General features: G+C 52.2%; 1 protein-coding gene across 3 annotated transcripts in view; it reads left to right on the top strand.

Annotated features, from left to right (window-relative positions):
- The window catches only part of Acox3 (acyl-CoA oxidase 3, pristanoyl), a 37,424-nt gene that overhangs the window by 3,725 nt on the left and 16,802 nt on the right, over positions 1–16,897 (top strand). For all 3 annotated transcript variants that reach the window (XM_013157562.3, XM_023566856.2, XM_004999883.4), the window contains 4 exons: positions 1,040–1,114; positions 1,520–1,609; positions 3,015–3,158; positions 5,931–6,019. In XM_013157562.3, the coding sequence (XP_013013016.1) occupies positions 1,040–1,114; positions 1,520–1,609; positions 3,015–3,158; positions 5,931–6,019 (398 nt within the window). The remainder of the gene's footprint in view (positions 1–1,039; positions 1,115–1,519; positions 1,610–3,014; positions 3,159–5,930; positions 6,020–16,897) is intronic.

Here is a 16,897-nt window from a genome sequence, read left to right as displayed (position 1 = left end):
TGGGGTTACAGGTGTGCACCACCACTCCCAGCTTGTAATAATTTTTTTTAATATTTTATTTTATGTATTTATGTTTTATTTTTTGTGTTTTTTTTGTCTTTTTCATTTTTATCGGTACCAGGGATCGAACTCATGACCGCCTGCTTGCAAGGCAGGTGCTTATGCCGCTGAGCTAAATCCCCAGCCCCTATGTATTTATGTTTTAAATTTTATTTTGAAGATAGTAAAAATACTACAGAACAAGACAGAACAAAGCCAATTGAGACAATGCAGTGAAATTGGTACAGAACTTCACAGCAGGATATTGGGATAGTAGTAATAGGTACTATAGTATATCTTATAATCGTCACAATAGCTGTCCAGCCAATCAGGTATAGCAAAATCAAACCGAAAACAGAACATTATAAAACCAGTCGAAGGAGAATATTGAATAGAGCAAAACCATCATTACAAAACATAATAGTGAAAACCACCTTTGCCTTCAAACCAAAGGTAGAAGGAAATCCCCCATATTTGCTATACTGCAAGAGATGCTGAGACCTCTGTCCCCAGTAGCTATGGGGTGGGTAGGCTTACAGGAGCGCTGGTCCCCCTGGCCCATGCCAATAATTTTTTTACCAATAATTTTTTAAAAATAACATTTAACAAACCCATTATTTCTGATCAGCCCATGTGACATTGTGTACTATCTACGTGGCTCAATGGGAAGGGAAAGTGGTCTGAGCCAGACAGCAGTTTCCTTCCCTTCATCCTCTCGGAGACAAGCCTGGCCCACGCCGGGGCCCTCACCCACGCATGTCCTGCGTGTGGTAGCCGTCTCTCTTCTCCACCCTCCCTCCTGTCACCCAGCCACTCTCAGACCCTCAGGCTGTGTCTCGGGTGCCTTTAGTGCGAAAGGCGGGCCAGGTCTCATCCCTTTGAACCTCCCCCCTCCCCGGGGCTACGTGGCAGGGTGGGCCTGCCTTGTGGAGTCAAGCCTTGTGGCTCAGAGGCTGACACCCACCTGCTGGCTGCGTCGCTGACTGCACTGTGTTTTCAGGTGTTTGGATCAGCTCTTTACAGCCTTGGCTCTGAGCGGCATCTCAGATACATTGAAAAGCTCTTGAACATGGAGGTGGGTCCCGCCTGGGAGCAGAGGGCCAGGTCCTCCTCCTTGTCCCTGCCCCCGAGCATCTGGGAAGGGCAGGAGGCAGGAGAGGGTCACCAGGAGCCTGTGCCAGTGGACCTTGGTCCACTTCGCTGTAACAGTCAGGCACAGGTAGTGTGGACTGACCCCTCCATTTCCCGTTCTCCTGGGCAGTCCTCACTACCCTGCAGCCCAGAGAGGGCGCTGCCACTCCCTGGGCCACCTGCTACCTCTTGGGCAGGGTTGTCATGCAGTAGGACAGGATGAGTCAGCCTCTCATCAGGTGGGGAGTGGAGGCCAGGGCCCATCTGGCCCTCTGGGGTGGACATGGCAGGTCCCTGCTGGAGCCTGCCAGGGGCTCTAACTGCTCCTGGCTCTGTGGTCCGCATCTAGATCTTTGGCTGTTTCGCTCTGACTGAACTGAGCCATGGGAGCAACACCCAGGCCATCAGGACTACTGCGCACTACGACCCTGCCACGGAGGTAGGTGTCGGCTTGCATAGGACAGGCCGGTGGCAGTAGCTAAAATGCCATGAGGGACATGGTTCAGAGTGGAATGCAAACCTGAATGCACCTATACTGCTCGTGAGAGATGCTCTGGAGCCAGGAGTAGTGGCACAGGGCTGATCCCAGCAGGGAGGCTGAGGCAGGAGAATCACCACAAGTTTGAGGCCAGACTGGTCTATGTAATGAGTTCAAAGCTGGCCTAGACTACATAGTAAGACCCTGTCAAAAAATCCGTCCCCCAAAGGCACCAAGACCATGTGTCACGGTAGGCGTGGGAGCCTGTACCCTGTGTGATGGGAACCTGGGAGGAGCATAGCATGTATACCCCTCTGGCAGGGACAAGGAGCCCCCATGTGGGGGCTGCTGTGGGGGCCCCAGCCTGGTCAGAGCAGGCTGAGGGGAGCTGCCACGCTGCAGAGCCTCGTGACCCCTGCGCAGTTCCCAGGCCTTGGGATTCTGTCTGAATCCTCTCTGGCCTTGTGGCTCCTTACACCTCCCCTCCCCTTGGTGCTTGAGACCTCCGTGATGTCCAGGTAGAGGCCCAGGCTGATGGGCGGCCAGAGGATGGTGCCCCATACCTGGCCGCAGGGTCATCCTGGGTCTCGGGTAGCTACCCTTTCACAGCCTTCTCCTGACTCCTAGTGCCCAGGTACAGGTGAGAGGGACAGCAGGAGGGCCCACTCGGGGCCACTGATCACGGGACAGCAGACGCCAGCGGGGTCCCTGCTGTGAATATGGCTCTGATCCCGGGGGTTGAGTGGGAGCCCAGTGTCTGGACACGACTCTACTGTCGTGGTGGGAACGCAGTGGGGCAGGTCTCCAGGGAAAGAACCCAGCAGGGAAGGGTAAAAGAAAAGGCCCTCAGCAGGGCCAGCCTGTCCAAGGTGGTGTGTGACCGCGGGTCCCATCCAGGAGTGTTTCAGCAGGTAGCGTTTTTTTTTAATACTGGGAATTGAACTCAGGACCTTGTGCTTGCCAGGCAAGGCACTGCACCTCTGAGTTATGCCCCTTGGCCCAGGCAGTGTTTTGCACGAGTCTTATTGCTTGAAAATTCGTCATCATTTTCTGGAGAAAGGACCTATGAAAAACCGCTCTGTTTCTTTTCTTTTTTTTTTTTTGTCTTTTTCATTTTTATCGGTACTGGGGATCGAACTCACAACCGCCTGCTAGCAAGGCAGGTGCTTATGCTGCTGAGCTAAATCCCCAGCCAACCACTCTGTTTCTAAACAAGCCCCGACCCATCCCACGCAGAGCCAGGAAAGGCAGGCAGGATCCATCCAGACCTGGATTCCGGGACTTGGAGCCTAGAACACTGGCTCCTCGGGAAGGGAGCCTCTCTCCCCGAGTGTCGCAAGGTGATCACCCCGACTTCCCTCCGCAGGAGTTCATCATCCATTCCCCTGACTTCGAAGCTGCCAAATTTTGGGTGGGCAACCTGGGCAAGACAGCGACCCACGGGGTGGTTTTTGCGCAGCTGTACACGCCAGATGGCCAGTGCCACGGGCTGCACCCCTTCATGGTACAGGTAGGTGGGTTTCTGTGAGCATGGATTCGTACCTGGCGGGGACTCCGCGTGGCAGTGTTCTGCTGCAGGGCTGGGTTTCTGTCTTCTAGACCTCACGTCTTAGTTACTCTCTCCTTGCACCTGGAAGCCACAAATTAAAGGAGAAGAAGGGGATTGTGGCTCACAGTTTGCAGCTGGCTGGCTCCGAGGCAGGCAGGGATTGTGGCAGAAGGGCCTGGTGGAGATCAGCTCCAGGCGGGGAACCAGGAAGCAGAGAGCTAGCAGTCCAGGGGGAGGGAGGGAGATAAACCCTTTTGGGCAACATCCCAGTGACTCTCCCCAGACTTTCCCTCCCAATATCACACCTGGCTGTAAACCCATCAGTGGATTAACAGTTCAGAGAATCACACTCCGTAAACCAGCATCTCCCTAGGCCCCACCTCTGCTCACTATGGCTTTGGGGGGACTTGAGATAACACATTCTCCCAGGGGTCCCAAGGCCCAGGCCTCACAGGAGGAGGTGTGCTGTAGGTGGCAGAGGAAGCTTTACCCATTGCTCCCTCTTTACCTTGAGTGTAGAGTGTGGAGTGTTGGCAGCTGTCAGCTGTCAGGTCATCGGGCATCAGAGTCTCACAGAATCCCCGGCCTGGCCTGTGAGCACCTGCTGAGCCTCCTGTGAGCTGCGCGGGTCCTTGGTCCCCCGTGCTCAGAGGTGGGGACCAGTGTTTGAGACCACAGAGCCACAGCACTTGAGGCTGTTTCCCAAGTGATGGTAAAACTGCACCCCAGGGTCCTATCACCTGCAGAGCCCACTGCTGCCCCTGCACTGTAGGTCCCAAGCTCCGGAGCAGACGACCTGGGGCCCTTGGTCAGGAACCATGATGGGCGCCTGGCCTGGCTCAGTGGGTGAAGGGGCCTGGCTCAGTGGGTGAAGGCTGTCAGATGCATGTAGGACTCAGTCCCCCTAAGGGTCATGGGAAATGGGAGATGGAAATGCTGTTTTGTTTTGAGGCAAGGTCTCACTATGTAGTGCAGGTTGGCCTTAAACGCACTATGTAACTGAGGTTGGCCTAGAACTCATGGCAATCCTCCTGCCTCAGCCTCTCGAGTGCTGGGATTACAGTTGTGTACCAACACCTGGCTGGAAATGCTTTTTAGATATGGGTGACACTGCCTAGTGAGTCTGTTTCTGGCTCTGGAATGCCTTCCTCGATGCAGGAATTACCAGGGTATTTGTAATGGCTGCGTTCTTGGTAAGCTGGAAGCTGGGGTTATTTTGTCTGATGACGTGCCCACGCTCGGTAATGTTTTCCCCTCTGTGTGAATCAGCTTTCCACAGCTATGGGAAACCATGAGAGGCGATCGCTCTGGGGGAGGAAAGATTTGTTTCTGAGACCACATCTCCATCTGTGGTCACTTGGTTCCATCAGTTTGGGCCCAGGGCGGTGGGAAGCACTTGGGAGCAAAGTTGCTCCCATACGGGGGCGCCAAGCAAGGGGGCGCCAAGCAAGTGCCGGGGACCAGAGGGGCTGGGAGGACCCCTCCCCCGACCAGCCGCTGAAGGCTCTGCCTCCCCGGGGGCTCCCTGGACACCTCTCCCTCTTGTCTTGGTTGGCATTGTTGCCAGTGGATTTGTCTTAGCAGGTTGAGAAAAATTCATTGAGTCTTCACTGAGCCTCTTGAAAGACTTAAGGAAAGGGCAAAGATGCTGTGGTTTGGATTGCAGCCTTTTTCAGTTTTTAAATATCTTTGGCCTTCAATTAAGTTAGATGTTTCTTTCTCCAAATAAAGGAAACTAACAATTTGTGAATAAGTAAATTCCAAGCTAGAGCAGATCTGTCTCTGTCTCTGTCTCTGTCTGTCTCCTCCCTCTCCCATCTTTTCCCTCCCTCCTCCTCTCCTCTCCTCCCCTCTTTCTTTCCCCTGTGCTTCTCTCCCCTCCCGCCCTCTTGCTTTTGTGCTGGGATGGAGCCCAGGCCTCCCCACACTCTGGCGTGAGCTGCACCCCAGCCATGGGTATTTCTGGTTCCCTGGCTCATCGCTGCGGGTGCTGTGGATGCCATGAGTTGGGTCATGTGCTGTGGCGGGCACCCCCATGCCCGCTGGGGTGAGGCCTCCTGTGCTGCATACAGGTATTCCCCTGGGACAACAGGGCCTTCCACACACAACAGCCCTGAGCCTGGGGGGAGGAGGTGGCAGGATCTGTGTGACTGGGGTCCTGTAGAGCGAGCCCTGGGTCCTTTCTCTGCAGCTTGCCCATGGGGGACCGGTCACCCGCTGTGTATGTGTGTGGCCGTCACCGGGGCATGGAACGCTGCAATCCTGCTGGGGTGGAGCAATACCACAGAAAGTCACCCTAGAGACTGCAGGCCAGAGTTCACTGCCCTGGAGGCGGGAAGCCTGGGTCAGGTGTGGCAGGGTCCTGCTGCTCCCCAGGAGAGGGCGGCCCCATCCTGCCTCTCCCAGCTCCTGGGGGTGCAGGTGTTCCTGGCTTGTGGCCACGTCCCTGCGGTCTCTGCCTCTGTCTCCACGTGTTCTCCATGTGTGCTGTGTCCCTTCCTGTCTCTTGTGAGGACCTCTGTCATGGCATTTGGTGCCAAGCTGGGTAATCCAGGATGATTTCGTCTCACGATCCCTACTTCCTCATGTCTAGAGACCTTATTTCCATATCAAGCCCTCTTCCTGCATCCTGAGGTTGGGACTTGGCTATGTCATTTCTAGGGGACATGATGTGATGAACCTTCCTGACCCTAGTGGAGGCCATTACTGCCCCCCCCCCCCCGTTTTGTGCAGATCCGGGACCCGAAGACACTGCTCCCCATGCCAGGTGTGATGGTTGGCGACATGGGGTGGAAGCTCGGGCAGAACGGCCTGGACAATGGGTGAGTGTCCCAGGGAGCCTGGTGGCCATCCTCCCCGGCTCCCTTGCTTGAGATCAGCCCTGAGATTCTGCAGGTCCTGGGGTGGGGCCTGCCATCTGCCACTTCCCCAGGCCGCGCGTGCTGACCTCACCCTGTGGGACCCTGGGAGGTGGCTCTGACAAGGGGACACCTGGCCTCTGTGTGCCGTGCCCTGTCCTATGTGACCCCAGCCCCGGGATGCCTGCCTCTTGTGATAGCTTGGATCCCAGAATAAAATCCAAGGAAGCAAGAAATTAAAATTTCAGGAGCAAAGGCTTTATTTTAGGCCAAGGCCTGGTGACACAGCCTCCAGGAGCCAATTTGGAGACTGCGCACCTGACAGCTAAAAGGCAAGCCTTTTATCTTGTAAAAACCACAGACAGCTGCTGGCCTCACAATGCAAGGAGGAGGATGGGGGTGTGGCGCACAAAAGAACAGGAACACGGTGATTACATTGGGAAGAGCAAAGTTCAGATAAGAGTTGGGCTAACAAGCAAGTCTCCCTACATACAAGCAAGTTTAGATTGGGCAAACATCTTCTTTCCCTCAGCAGAGAATAGAGAAGCCTAGCAGTAATTAACAACCCCTGTTAGCTTATTTTAGCACAACATCTGTTATTTGTAGAGGGCAACAATGGTTAACATATCAATTAGGTAAGATTTTACAATTTTTACAGAGGAGAGCATTTCTTAAAGAACAGCACATTTTATTACAGATAGCCGGGTGAGGGGTAGGGGAGGGGGTTGCAGGAAACTGATACCTAAGGCTTTTACAGCTTTCTCAGGAAATTGAAACTTAACCTAGAAAGATAGGAAGGGAGGGAGGGGGCTGAGCGGCGCATACAGAACAGGAATGAGGCACAATGGTTAGAACCAGGCTATAACACCTCTGTCCAGTCCTCCAGAAGACAGTGCCCCACGCTCAGGCCAGGCCAGCCCTGTCTGCCTCCTCCTATGCGGGGCTCAGGCTCAGCATGGTTTTCCTGCTCCGGCTGGGCTAGGGTGGGAATTGGCTGAGCTCCGGGTTCACTGCAGTGAACAGCTGGAGCATGTGGGTCTGGGACCCCAGGGACAGAGCACAGTGCCTGGCCTAGGCCTGAGAGGTCTCTTAGGAGTGCTGGTGGCCAGACTGAGGCCAGGGTTAGGAATAGTGTCTAGCTGGCGTGGGGACAGCACGGGCCAAGGCTACCTCTGGGGCGGGAGCAGCTCACAGGGCCAGGCGGGACAGGATCAGGACTGCCACCCCATGCTACTTAGGCCTGCCGCCCCAGCTGGGCTCCCCTGCGAAGTGGCCTGATGACCACAGTCCCTTTGCTTCCTGAGCCTTGCAGTTCTGTCCAAGTCTAGGTGTCTGGCTCCTTGGTTCCTTCTTCTCTTCTAGTGCCTGTAGTCCTCGCAGTGCCCTGGGTGGAGGCCCATGCTTACCAGCAGGCAGAAGACAGTGCCCTGTAGTTGGCCATAGGGTCCCAAGGCCCCACCTGGAGAAATGTCCTTCCATCCTGGGTGGAAGGCAGGTGTGGGCCCAGGGAAGGTCTCCCCTGTCTGCTCAGATCTTGCAACAGGTGAGCTGCAGATAGGGTGTGGGGTGGCATCAACCCGAGACAGGAGGCTGTGCCCTGGGCACTGCATGGTTGCCATGTGGGTCCTGAGGGCTGAGTGTACCTCTTTGCACTGTAGTACCTTCTGCCTGCAGCCCGACTGGCTATTGGATGGCTGCTTGTCTTGCTTGAGAGTCTGCAGGTTTATTTTGGGAGATCCCAGAGAACCCTGGGCTTGGTTTCTCCCACACAGTGCCTGCTCAGGAGGGCTCGTTTGTGCTGGAGTGGGCTGGCCTCGAGGGCCAGCGAGTGGAACCTGGCCACAGGGCATTGTATCCATATGAAGGTGCTGTGAGGCTAAGAGACCCTGGGTACCTGGAGCCCTCATGGCAGTGATGAGCTGAGGGGTGGTGACAAACTGAGCCAAAGCTCCCATTCATTCGGAAGCAGCCCTGGAGAGGGCCCAGCCTGCTGGTGGCTGACCCGGTAATGTTGGCCTTCTGCCTGCGGGTTGCAGAGTTGTCCAGCAGAGGGCGACAGAGCTCGGGCACACTGCACCCTGGCTTCTGTGGCCCTAGCGCTGCTTTTGAAAACCAACTTCAAAACTTTTCCATGTGAAAAAAGCAGCATTGTGTCCCCTGTCCATCTTCGGCACAGACACGTCATCATAACCCGTGAATGCTTCCGAGTGTTTGTGAAAGGTGTTCTTGACATTGTGTGAGCCTAGTCATCCGAGTTGCTATGGGAAGCACTGATGTTTTTAAGTTTGTTTCTTTGCTGTTACGCAATAATCGTAATTTTGCACAACGCTGTTGTGAAATTACATAGATTCTCCTGTCCTGACAACCGTGCAAATATCCCCAAATATCACCACATAATGCGTGGGGTAGGGAAGCCACAGTACAGACTGCTAGGATTATTTCCAAAAGATGAAAAATATTTCCAAAAGATGAGAAGTATAAAATAAAAAGCGGCCTTTATTCTGAGAACACGGAGAGATGACTGGCACCCCCACCGCTGGCGTCTGGCAATCTCTCCGGCGGACACATGGCGTGGGGGCATGTAAATAGCCTCGGTTTGGGGTGGAACCTAAGGCGGGCATTAGGGATACACAGGTAGCCCATTGGTCCTAGGTTTGGCGCCATATGTAAATTTCCAGGGGCGGGAAGATGGCGTCACAGGTAATTTCCTAGGGGCAGGGGAGATGGGGCTTCCTGCTTCTGGTTGTGGCTTTCCTGTCTACAGTGTCCTATCTGGGCCAAAACCCTTTAAATCCCGTCTTATGATTATTATTATGAAAAGGGGCGAAGATTTCTCTCTTTAACTGCTTCCTGCTGACTGAGGGCGCTGTACTGGAGCCTATGGGAGTCGATGGGATGAAGGTTGATGCCCAGGTAAACGCTGGTGCCAGGTGTTTTAGCCAGGACAACTTCACTGGTGAATGCACATATGTCAGACTGGAAAAACAAAGAGACAAGATGTTATGAGGAGACATGGCACTGTCATATTTAAGGACCCAGGTGAGGTAGAAGGAAAGGTGCCTTTGATTTAGACATGTTCCATGGTAAGGCAGAATTCTGAAAATTAAATGTGGGGTTAGGAGGAGTGGAGTTATGAGAGGTGCTTACTCCCCCATCTGAAAGCATAAAAATTAAGACGGTAGGTTGGTGAGGCTTGTCTTTGGTATGCATGATGTTGGAGTCTGTAGGCAATACTGTTAAAGAGTCCTGCTGTAAAAATGATCATTAATAGAATGTAAGAAATTAGGAACCAAAGTGGATAACAAAACATGACTTAGCCTGTTAACTGTGGCTGCGAAGCCTTCATGAAACGGAGATGGGTGGGTGACAGAAGATGAGATGACCACTCAGAATGATCAGATTTAGGGCTGGGAGGGCATCCCTTAGCCTGAGTGATGTGAAATCAGGATGGCAGTCCAGCAACTTTGATTTAGGCATGGGTCACTGTAACCTGGTTGTAGTCCTTGGAATGATTTGCTGTAACAGAACTTTAGCAAGTATGAGAAAGGCTTTTATGTATCCTGAAAAAGTATAAAGCAAGTGAGAAGACAAAAATGTCTTGACAAATTGGTGAACAAGAAAGGAAGGGGGTGGTCTGTATCACTGAGGAGAGGTCCACCAGCGACAACAGGTGGAAGCTGCGGAAGCCTCAGTGTGTCTACGTCAGCCTGTATAAAAGGCATTTTAAGATTTAGGACTGGGACCTGCACAAAATAGGCTCTGTTTATAAATGGCATAGGTTGACCATCAATACCCTGTCATAGAGATTGAGGACTTAATATAGCAGCCTGAATACTCAGGAAGAACTCTGTATATGGCCTCTATGTCCACAAATATAGAGAATGTCTTACCTGAGACTTTAGTGGGACTTGGAATCTGAGATGGACACCTTAAAGGGGGCTGTTGTTGCCCTGAACCCCCTCAGTCTTCAGCAGCAATTTTTGTCAGTGATGAATCTGGCAGTGTTGACATTTCCTGTGAGGGCTAGAACTTAGGATGACTTACCCACACTTTGGTGACTAGGACAGTCCAGCAGCCCTGAAGTAAGGTCTCAAAGAACGCCAGGATGGGGCATTTTGTTGTCCAATGTCTTCTGCTGCATTTGAGCGTGGTCCATGGGGGGTTAAGCAGCTCCACCTTGTGTAGGTTTACCTGCCTCAGAACTCCAAGTGTCACAAGTGTTAAAAATATAAAAAAAACATATTAAGATCTCTCTAAGGTTTGAAGGTCAAGTTTTGCCTTTTTGTTTGGGATTTGGACTATAGTAGAATTAAGTAAGTATGCAGGAATTTAATTTTGGCATTTTAGATTAGAGAGCAGGCTTTATCTGGATGGCACATCACTTTTTTATAGGGTGACACATAGAATTAACAAAAAAAGCTTTAATCTGTCTAAAAAGGCTTTAATGGAAACATTTTGCAGTAAAGGTTTAGCAATCTTATGAATAAATCTATCAAAACTGATCTAATACTGTCAAATTCTGAACACATTTACTTTTAAAGTTGTTATTTGCAGTAGTATGAACCAAGACAAATAAAATAAAACTTTGAAGAAAACCCTTGTCTTGAAATAGAGCTAGTGGTTCCCAGTAAAAAGGAACTTATAACCTTAGTTGTTAAACAGGAGATTGGTGAAGGCTTTGATTGATAAACAAGGCTGGTAAAATTATCAGGTGGCCAATAACCTTGATTAAATGGTTTGAGAATTGTAATAAAAAAATAGCATCTCTTGAGCGGAGCTGAATTGTAAAAAAAGCACACCTGAGCAGAGCCGCTGAGCTACTGTTTCTCGGCACACCGGCAGAGCACGCCCAGCGGGTGGGGCAAGCGCTGGGACGTAGTGCGCAGGGGCGGTCTGGGACTGCCCCTGGAAATGCGTAAGGTGGCAGCGGCGACGATGATGGCGCACGGGGGAGGGAGGGGCTGGGACGGCGCATGGGGGAGGGGCTGGGAAGCGGCCCGACACAGTGTACGAAGCTGGAACTGCTTGCGGGGCGCGAGGGTTAGAAAGACAATTTAGGAACACAGCTGGGTTTTTATTAGCCTCCTGGACCTGTTTTAAAAGTTTGTTATAGTTAGTATGCTTGACCTGCTCTGGCACAGCTATAGGCCCAGGGTCATTATCAGCGGTGTTTACCTTATGTCTGTGATCAGCTTCTTTTTGAGCTGCTTGCCACAGCTGATTCCGTTTTTGTGAGCTGAGAGTGGTATTTAGAATCACATCCTTAAAATGTAAATCATAAAAATTAGTAATAAATTTAAATTGCCTGATATAATTCTGTGGGTCAACAGAGAGGCTACCTAATTTATGGGTAATCTGAGATAGATCAGAAAGGGAAAAAGGCACATGGATGTTAACAAGTTCCTTGGGGCCAGCTTGCTCCTGAAGCGGTAGCAGAGCTTGAGGAGAAGATTCCGGAGCAGAGGGCCATTGGGCAGCCATCCGTCCAGTAGGCGCGTGTGAGCAATCATCTGTAGAGTGGCTACAGAGCTGCTGCTGGTCACCCTGGGAAACACAGGCAGATGGTGTTTTTAGGTCTGAGAAGAAGGGAGAGGATGGGAAGAGAAGGGAAAGAGGTCGAGGAAGAAGTCCGTGGAAGGAGTGGAGTGGACGGCCTTGAAAGTAGTGGGCAGCGGTGGCTTTATTTTGGGAATGCGGGGAGAGACCCTCCCCCCGGCCCCGGGGCGCAGCATCTCCGCTGCACCCAGGGGCCGGTGGTCTCTCCGGGAACACGGGGAGAGGAGACTGGCGCACTGGCTGCTAGAATCTGGCGATCTCTCTTGGACACGTGGCGTGGGGGAATATAAATAGCCTAAGTTTAGGGCAGTGCCCTAAGGCCATTAGAGATATACAGGTATTTCATTGGCGCACAGGTTCTTAGGGAGGGGGGTATAGGGTTACAGTCAAGTCTATAGTGGGCGAAGGAGGCAGGAGTTTTCTAACTTGGCTGCAGCTTTTCCTGGTTAAAGGGTCCGGTCTGGGCCAGCAACTCTTTCATATCCCGTCTTATGATTATTAGGAAAAGGGGCGAAGATTTCTCTCTGTAACTACTTCCTGCTGGCCGAGGGCGCTGTATTGGGGTCTAGGGGAGTTTGACGGGATGAAGGTTGATGCCCAGGTAGACGCTGATGTTAGGTGTTTTAGCCAGGACAACTTCACTGGTGAATGCACGTATGTTAGACTAGAAAAAACAAAGAGACAAGATGTTATGAGGAGACATGGCACTGTCATATTTATGGACCCAAGTGAGGTAGAGGGAAAGGTGACGTTGAGGTGGCAAGGCAGAATTCTGAAAAATAAACGTGGGATTAGGAGGAGTGAAGTTATGAGAGGTGTTTACTCCCCCCTATGAAAGCATAAAAGTTAAAAGGTAGGTAGGTAAGGCTTGTCTCTGGTATATATGATGTTGGAGTCTGTAGGCAATCGTGTTAGAGAGTCGGGGGGAGGGTCTCTCCCCGCATTCCCGAAATAAAGCCACCGCTGCCCACTACTTTCACGGCCGTCCACTCCACTCCTTCCACGAAATTCTTCCTCGACCTCTTTCTCTTCTTCCCATCCTCTCCCTTCTTCTCAGACCTAACAGATGGTGCTCGTGACTCGACGGCAGGTGAGAGACTATAATTTTCCCAGTTTTGTTTTATGGTCCCCTGCTGGTCAAAATTCTTCACTTCTACAGTCACAAATCCACTACAACTCTGGTGAGTAACCCCCCTGAGATACCTTTTAAAACAGCTCTCTTTGTTTCCCAGCGCGGCTCCTCTCCCTCCCCCCTCCCACCGAGTTATAGCTTCCGACAGTCATGGGACGGTCTCCCGTGTGGCCAGTGAGGCCCGGTCGCCCCGGGGGGGGGGGCCGGCGCAGCGGCTCTGGGCGCGGGCCGCGGCCCTTCCCGCGAATCGCCCCCTCCGCGCCCGGCTCCTCTCCCCTTTGTCTCCCACTTTACGCCAGCCCGCCCGCCACCGCCGTTCTGCCGAGGTTCAATGAGACCAGACAATAAGAGATTCACATAAAACTGCTTTGGATTTTAAACAGCTTTTTTTTCTTTTCGCTCTCACATCGCGTTCCAATTCTGTGGGCCCCACAGTTCGGCCACTCGCCCAACCCGCAGCCAGTCATTTCTTCCACAGCGTCCCTGCGTCATACCCCGCCCGCCATCGCTTTCACAGCGCGCCCGGGTCTGGCGCGGCCCGTGAGCCTTCAGACCAGAGCCCGCCTAACTTCACGCTGTGCCTCTCCCGCGGCCACAGCGTAGTACTCGCCCCGCCCCATGCACGGGGCCCTGCGCAGCAGGCCCTGCCCCTGACTGCCCCTGACTGCCCCTGCCACCGCCTCGGCCGCCGCCCCGCCCCTCCGGGGGACTGAACGCGAGCCGCAACTCCCCTTGGTCTGGCGCCAGGCGTCACCTGGGATCACCACTCGGGGCCTCCAAGCCCCACCCCCTTACGCGGTCGCAGCGCAACGACGTCATTTCCCTGCGCCGCTTAGCGCGTCGCAGTAAGCCTCTGTTCTCTGCTTACGGTGTCCCGCGTTCGCCCTGCCCACTCTACACGTTCCTTGCCTGCCCACCCCTCCGCGGCACCGGGCACACAGGCCGCCACTGCTGCCCCACGACAACCGGCCACGCGCCGGGCGCGTGCCACGGATCTCAGTGTTTCAAGCTGCCTTTAACACTGCACGTTTCCAAAGTCTCACAGCCCTGCCCAAACTTTTTTTGCAGTTCAGTTCCACTCGAGAGAGGCTATTTTTTTTCCTTTTTTTCTTACAGTTTTTCTACCATTTGTTCACTGTTGCTGGCCACCTGATAATTTTACCAACCTGCCTGCCTTATAATCTTAAATGCCGATATTAAGCTCCTACATACTTACTTAATTCTACAGATAACTTTTACTATAGTCCAGATCTCAAATAACAAGGCAAAACTTAACCTTCAAGCTCCACAGAGACCTTGCTATGGTTGTTCAGATTTTAAATAACACCTACAATTCTGAGACAGACAAATCTACACAAGATTAAGCTACCTACCCCTCTCCCGCCATGGGCCTCACTCAAATTCATCAGACATTCTTCGAGACCTTACTCCAGGGCTATTTAGGCTATCCTGGCCACCAGAGAGTGGCCTGGCCATCCTACCTAATAGCCCTCATAGGTCACTGCCAAAAGACCTTACTCCAGGGCTATTTAGGCTATCCTGGCCACCAGAGAGTTCCCTGGCCATCCTACCTGGTAGCCCTCATAGGTCACTGCCAAAAGACCTTATTCCATGGCTGTTGGGTTATCCTGGCCACCAGAGAGTGGCCTGGCCACCCTGGCTTGTCATCCTCGAAGGTCACAGGGGCAAAGCGCCTTGGTAGATGTCTGTCTCAGAATCCAAATCACATTAAAGCTCTCAAGGTAAGACATTCTCTATATTCGTGGACATAAGAGACCACATATACAGAGTTCTTACTGAGTTGTTAAGATAATAAATTCTCAATGTCTCATGGAGTATTAAAGGTCAACCTATGCCAGTTACAAACAGGGTCCTAGATCTAACCATCCTTTTGATGCTCATCTCTGCCTTATGACTCACAGGTTGTCATGTTTTGTTGTCCAGTTTGATTCTTAATTTCTTACATTCTATTAATGATCATTTCTATAGCAGGAGTCCCTAACACGATTGCCTACAGACTCCAACACCAGAGACAAGCCTTACAACTTTTATGCTTTCATAGGGGGGAGTAGACACCTCTCATAACTTCACTCCTCCTAATCCCACGTTTATTTTTCAGAATTCTGCCTTGCCACCTCAACGTCACCTTTCCCTCTACCTCACTTGGGTCCATAAATATGACAGTGCCATGTCTCCTCATAACATCTTGTCTCTTTGTTTTTTCTAGTCTAACATACGTGCATTCACCAGTGAAGTTGTCCTGGCTAAAACACCTAACATCAGCGTCTACCTGGGCATCAACCTTCATCCCGTCAAACTCCCCTAGACCCCAATACAGCGCCCTCGGCCAGCAGGAAGTAGTTACAGAGAGAAATCTTCGCCCCTTTTCCTAATAATCATAAGATGGGATATGAAAGAGTTGCTGGCCCAGACCGGACCCTTTAACCAGGAAAAGCTGCAGCCAAGTTAGAAAACTCCTGCCTCCTTCGCCCCCTATAGACTTGACTGTAACCCTATACCCCCCTCCCTAAGAACCTGTGCGCCAATGAAATACCTGTATATCTCTAATGGCCTTAGGGCACTGCCCTAAGCTTAGGCTATTTATATTCCCCCACGCCACGTGTCCAAGAGAGATCACCAGATTCTAGCAGCCAGTGCGCCAGTCTCCTCTCCCCGTGTTCCCGGAGAGACCACCGGCCCCTGGGTGCAGCGGAGATGCTGCGCCCCGGGGCCGGGGGGAGGGTCTCTCCCCGCATTCCCAAAATAAAGCCACCGCTGCCCACTACTTTCAAGGCCGTCCACTCCATTCCTTCCACGGACCTCGACCTCTTCCTCTCCCCTCTTCCTCTCCCTTTTTTTCAGACCTAAAAGTGTTTCACTGTGTGCCTTGCAGCGAGAGGACTGCTGTCCGCAGCACAATGAAGCGTCATGTGCACTGCAACAGGGCGGCTGTTGCAGTTCACAAGAGGAGCCACAAAGGGATGCCCGTTGACAGTGAGGGTCCTGGGAACATGGTGGCGCCCTGTCACATGACCCAAAACATGGCGGCGCCCTGTGGCCATGTGACACTCCTGAACATGGTGGTGCCATGCCACGTGGCAGAGGGTTGCAACATGGTGACTGTTCCCAGCGCAAGCTGGAACAATCACGTGGCCTGCTGGAAGGACATAGCGACCGAGACCTAGTATGGTGGGCGGGCAGTGAGAATGCTGTAGGGGATACAGAATTCTCAGGAGAGGTAGTTGGAGACTTCGAGGAAGTGCTAACAGAGGGATTAGAGCCCCTGGGAGAGTTATGGGTCCCGGGAGACAGAGGGGAAGAGGATCGAACAGCGGGAGATAACTGCGTCAGAGAGGGATTAGAGCCCCTGGGAGAGTTATGGGTCCTGGAAGGTGGAGAGGGAGACGATCGCACAGCGGGAGGTATCTGCGACAGAGGGATTAGAGCTGCTGACAGAATCAGGCATAGAGGGAGGGGACAGTGATCTGGCGGGAGGTAACAGCAGGGAATGAGTTTGGTGGTAGGCAGGCGGTGGCTGGGAAAACACCAGAGGGCAGGACGGAAAAGTTTGCGGTGCCGTAGAGTTAGCTAAAAGTATCTGAGCGGGAGCACAAGACTTAATGAGAGATGGGCGTGTTCTCAGAATAAGAAAGGCCTGAATATAAGGAGTTCTAATAACTTGTTGCCAGCTTGACAAAAATCATACAAGTTCCTGAGAATGCAGGGGTCAAATGTCCCTTCTTTGGGCCAATGCTTGCCGATAAGCGGGTAGGTTGGCCAGACTTTTTGGCAGTAAAAAGTTAATTGTTTAGTTTTTATGGTACTTTTAATTTTTAGAGTATGTAAATTGGAAATTAGGCATTGTAAAGGCGTCTTTTGGGAGTTAGAAAAGACGTTCCCCATGACTGATTCAGGCAAGAAAAAAACCGGAGGTCCAGAGCAAGCCGTCACTTGTTTGTGGCACCACGCGGTGGCTATGGTTCCAAAAACTCGTAAATTCCAGTCATCACTGACAGATTTAGGAGTGGAGCCTGCGTGGGGTCAGTAACAGTTTTGCCCATGAAAGCGCAAGGCTTTAAGGGAAGTGAGGCATTCTTTCAGTGTGGGCGGTCCCAAAAATCTCTGCTTTGGGCTATCCGAACCCAAAGAACGTG

Source organism: Cavia porcellus, unplaced genomic scaffold (assembly GCF_034190915.1).
Source record: "Cavia porcellus strain 051 isolate PalLab524CR breed Dunkin Hartley unplaced genomic scaffold, mCavPor4.1 scaffold_18, whole genome shotgun sequence".
Lineage (NCBI taxonomy): Eukaryota > Metazoa > Chordata > Mammalia > Rodentia > Caviidae > Cavia > Cavia porcellus.
This window is presented reverse-complemented; position numbering and strand designations above follow the sequence as displayed.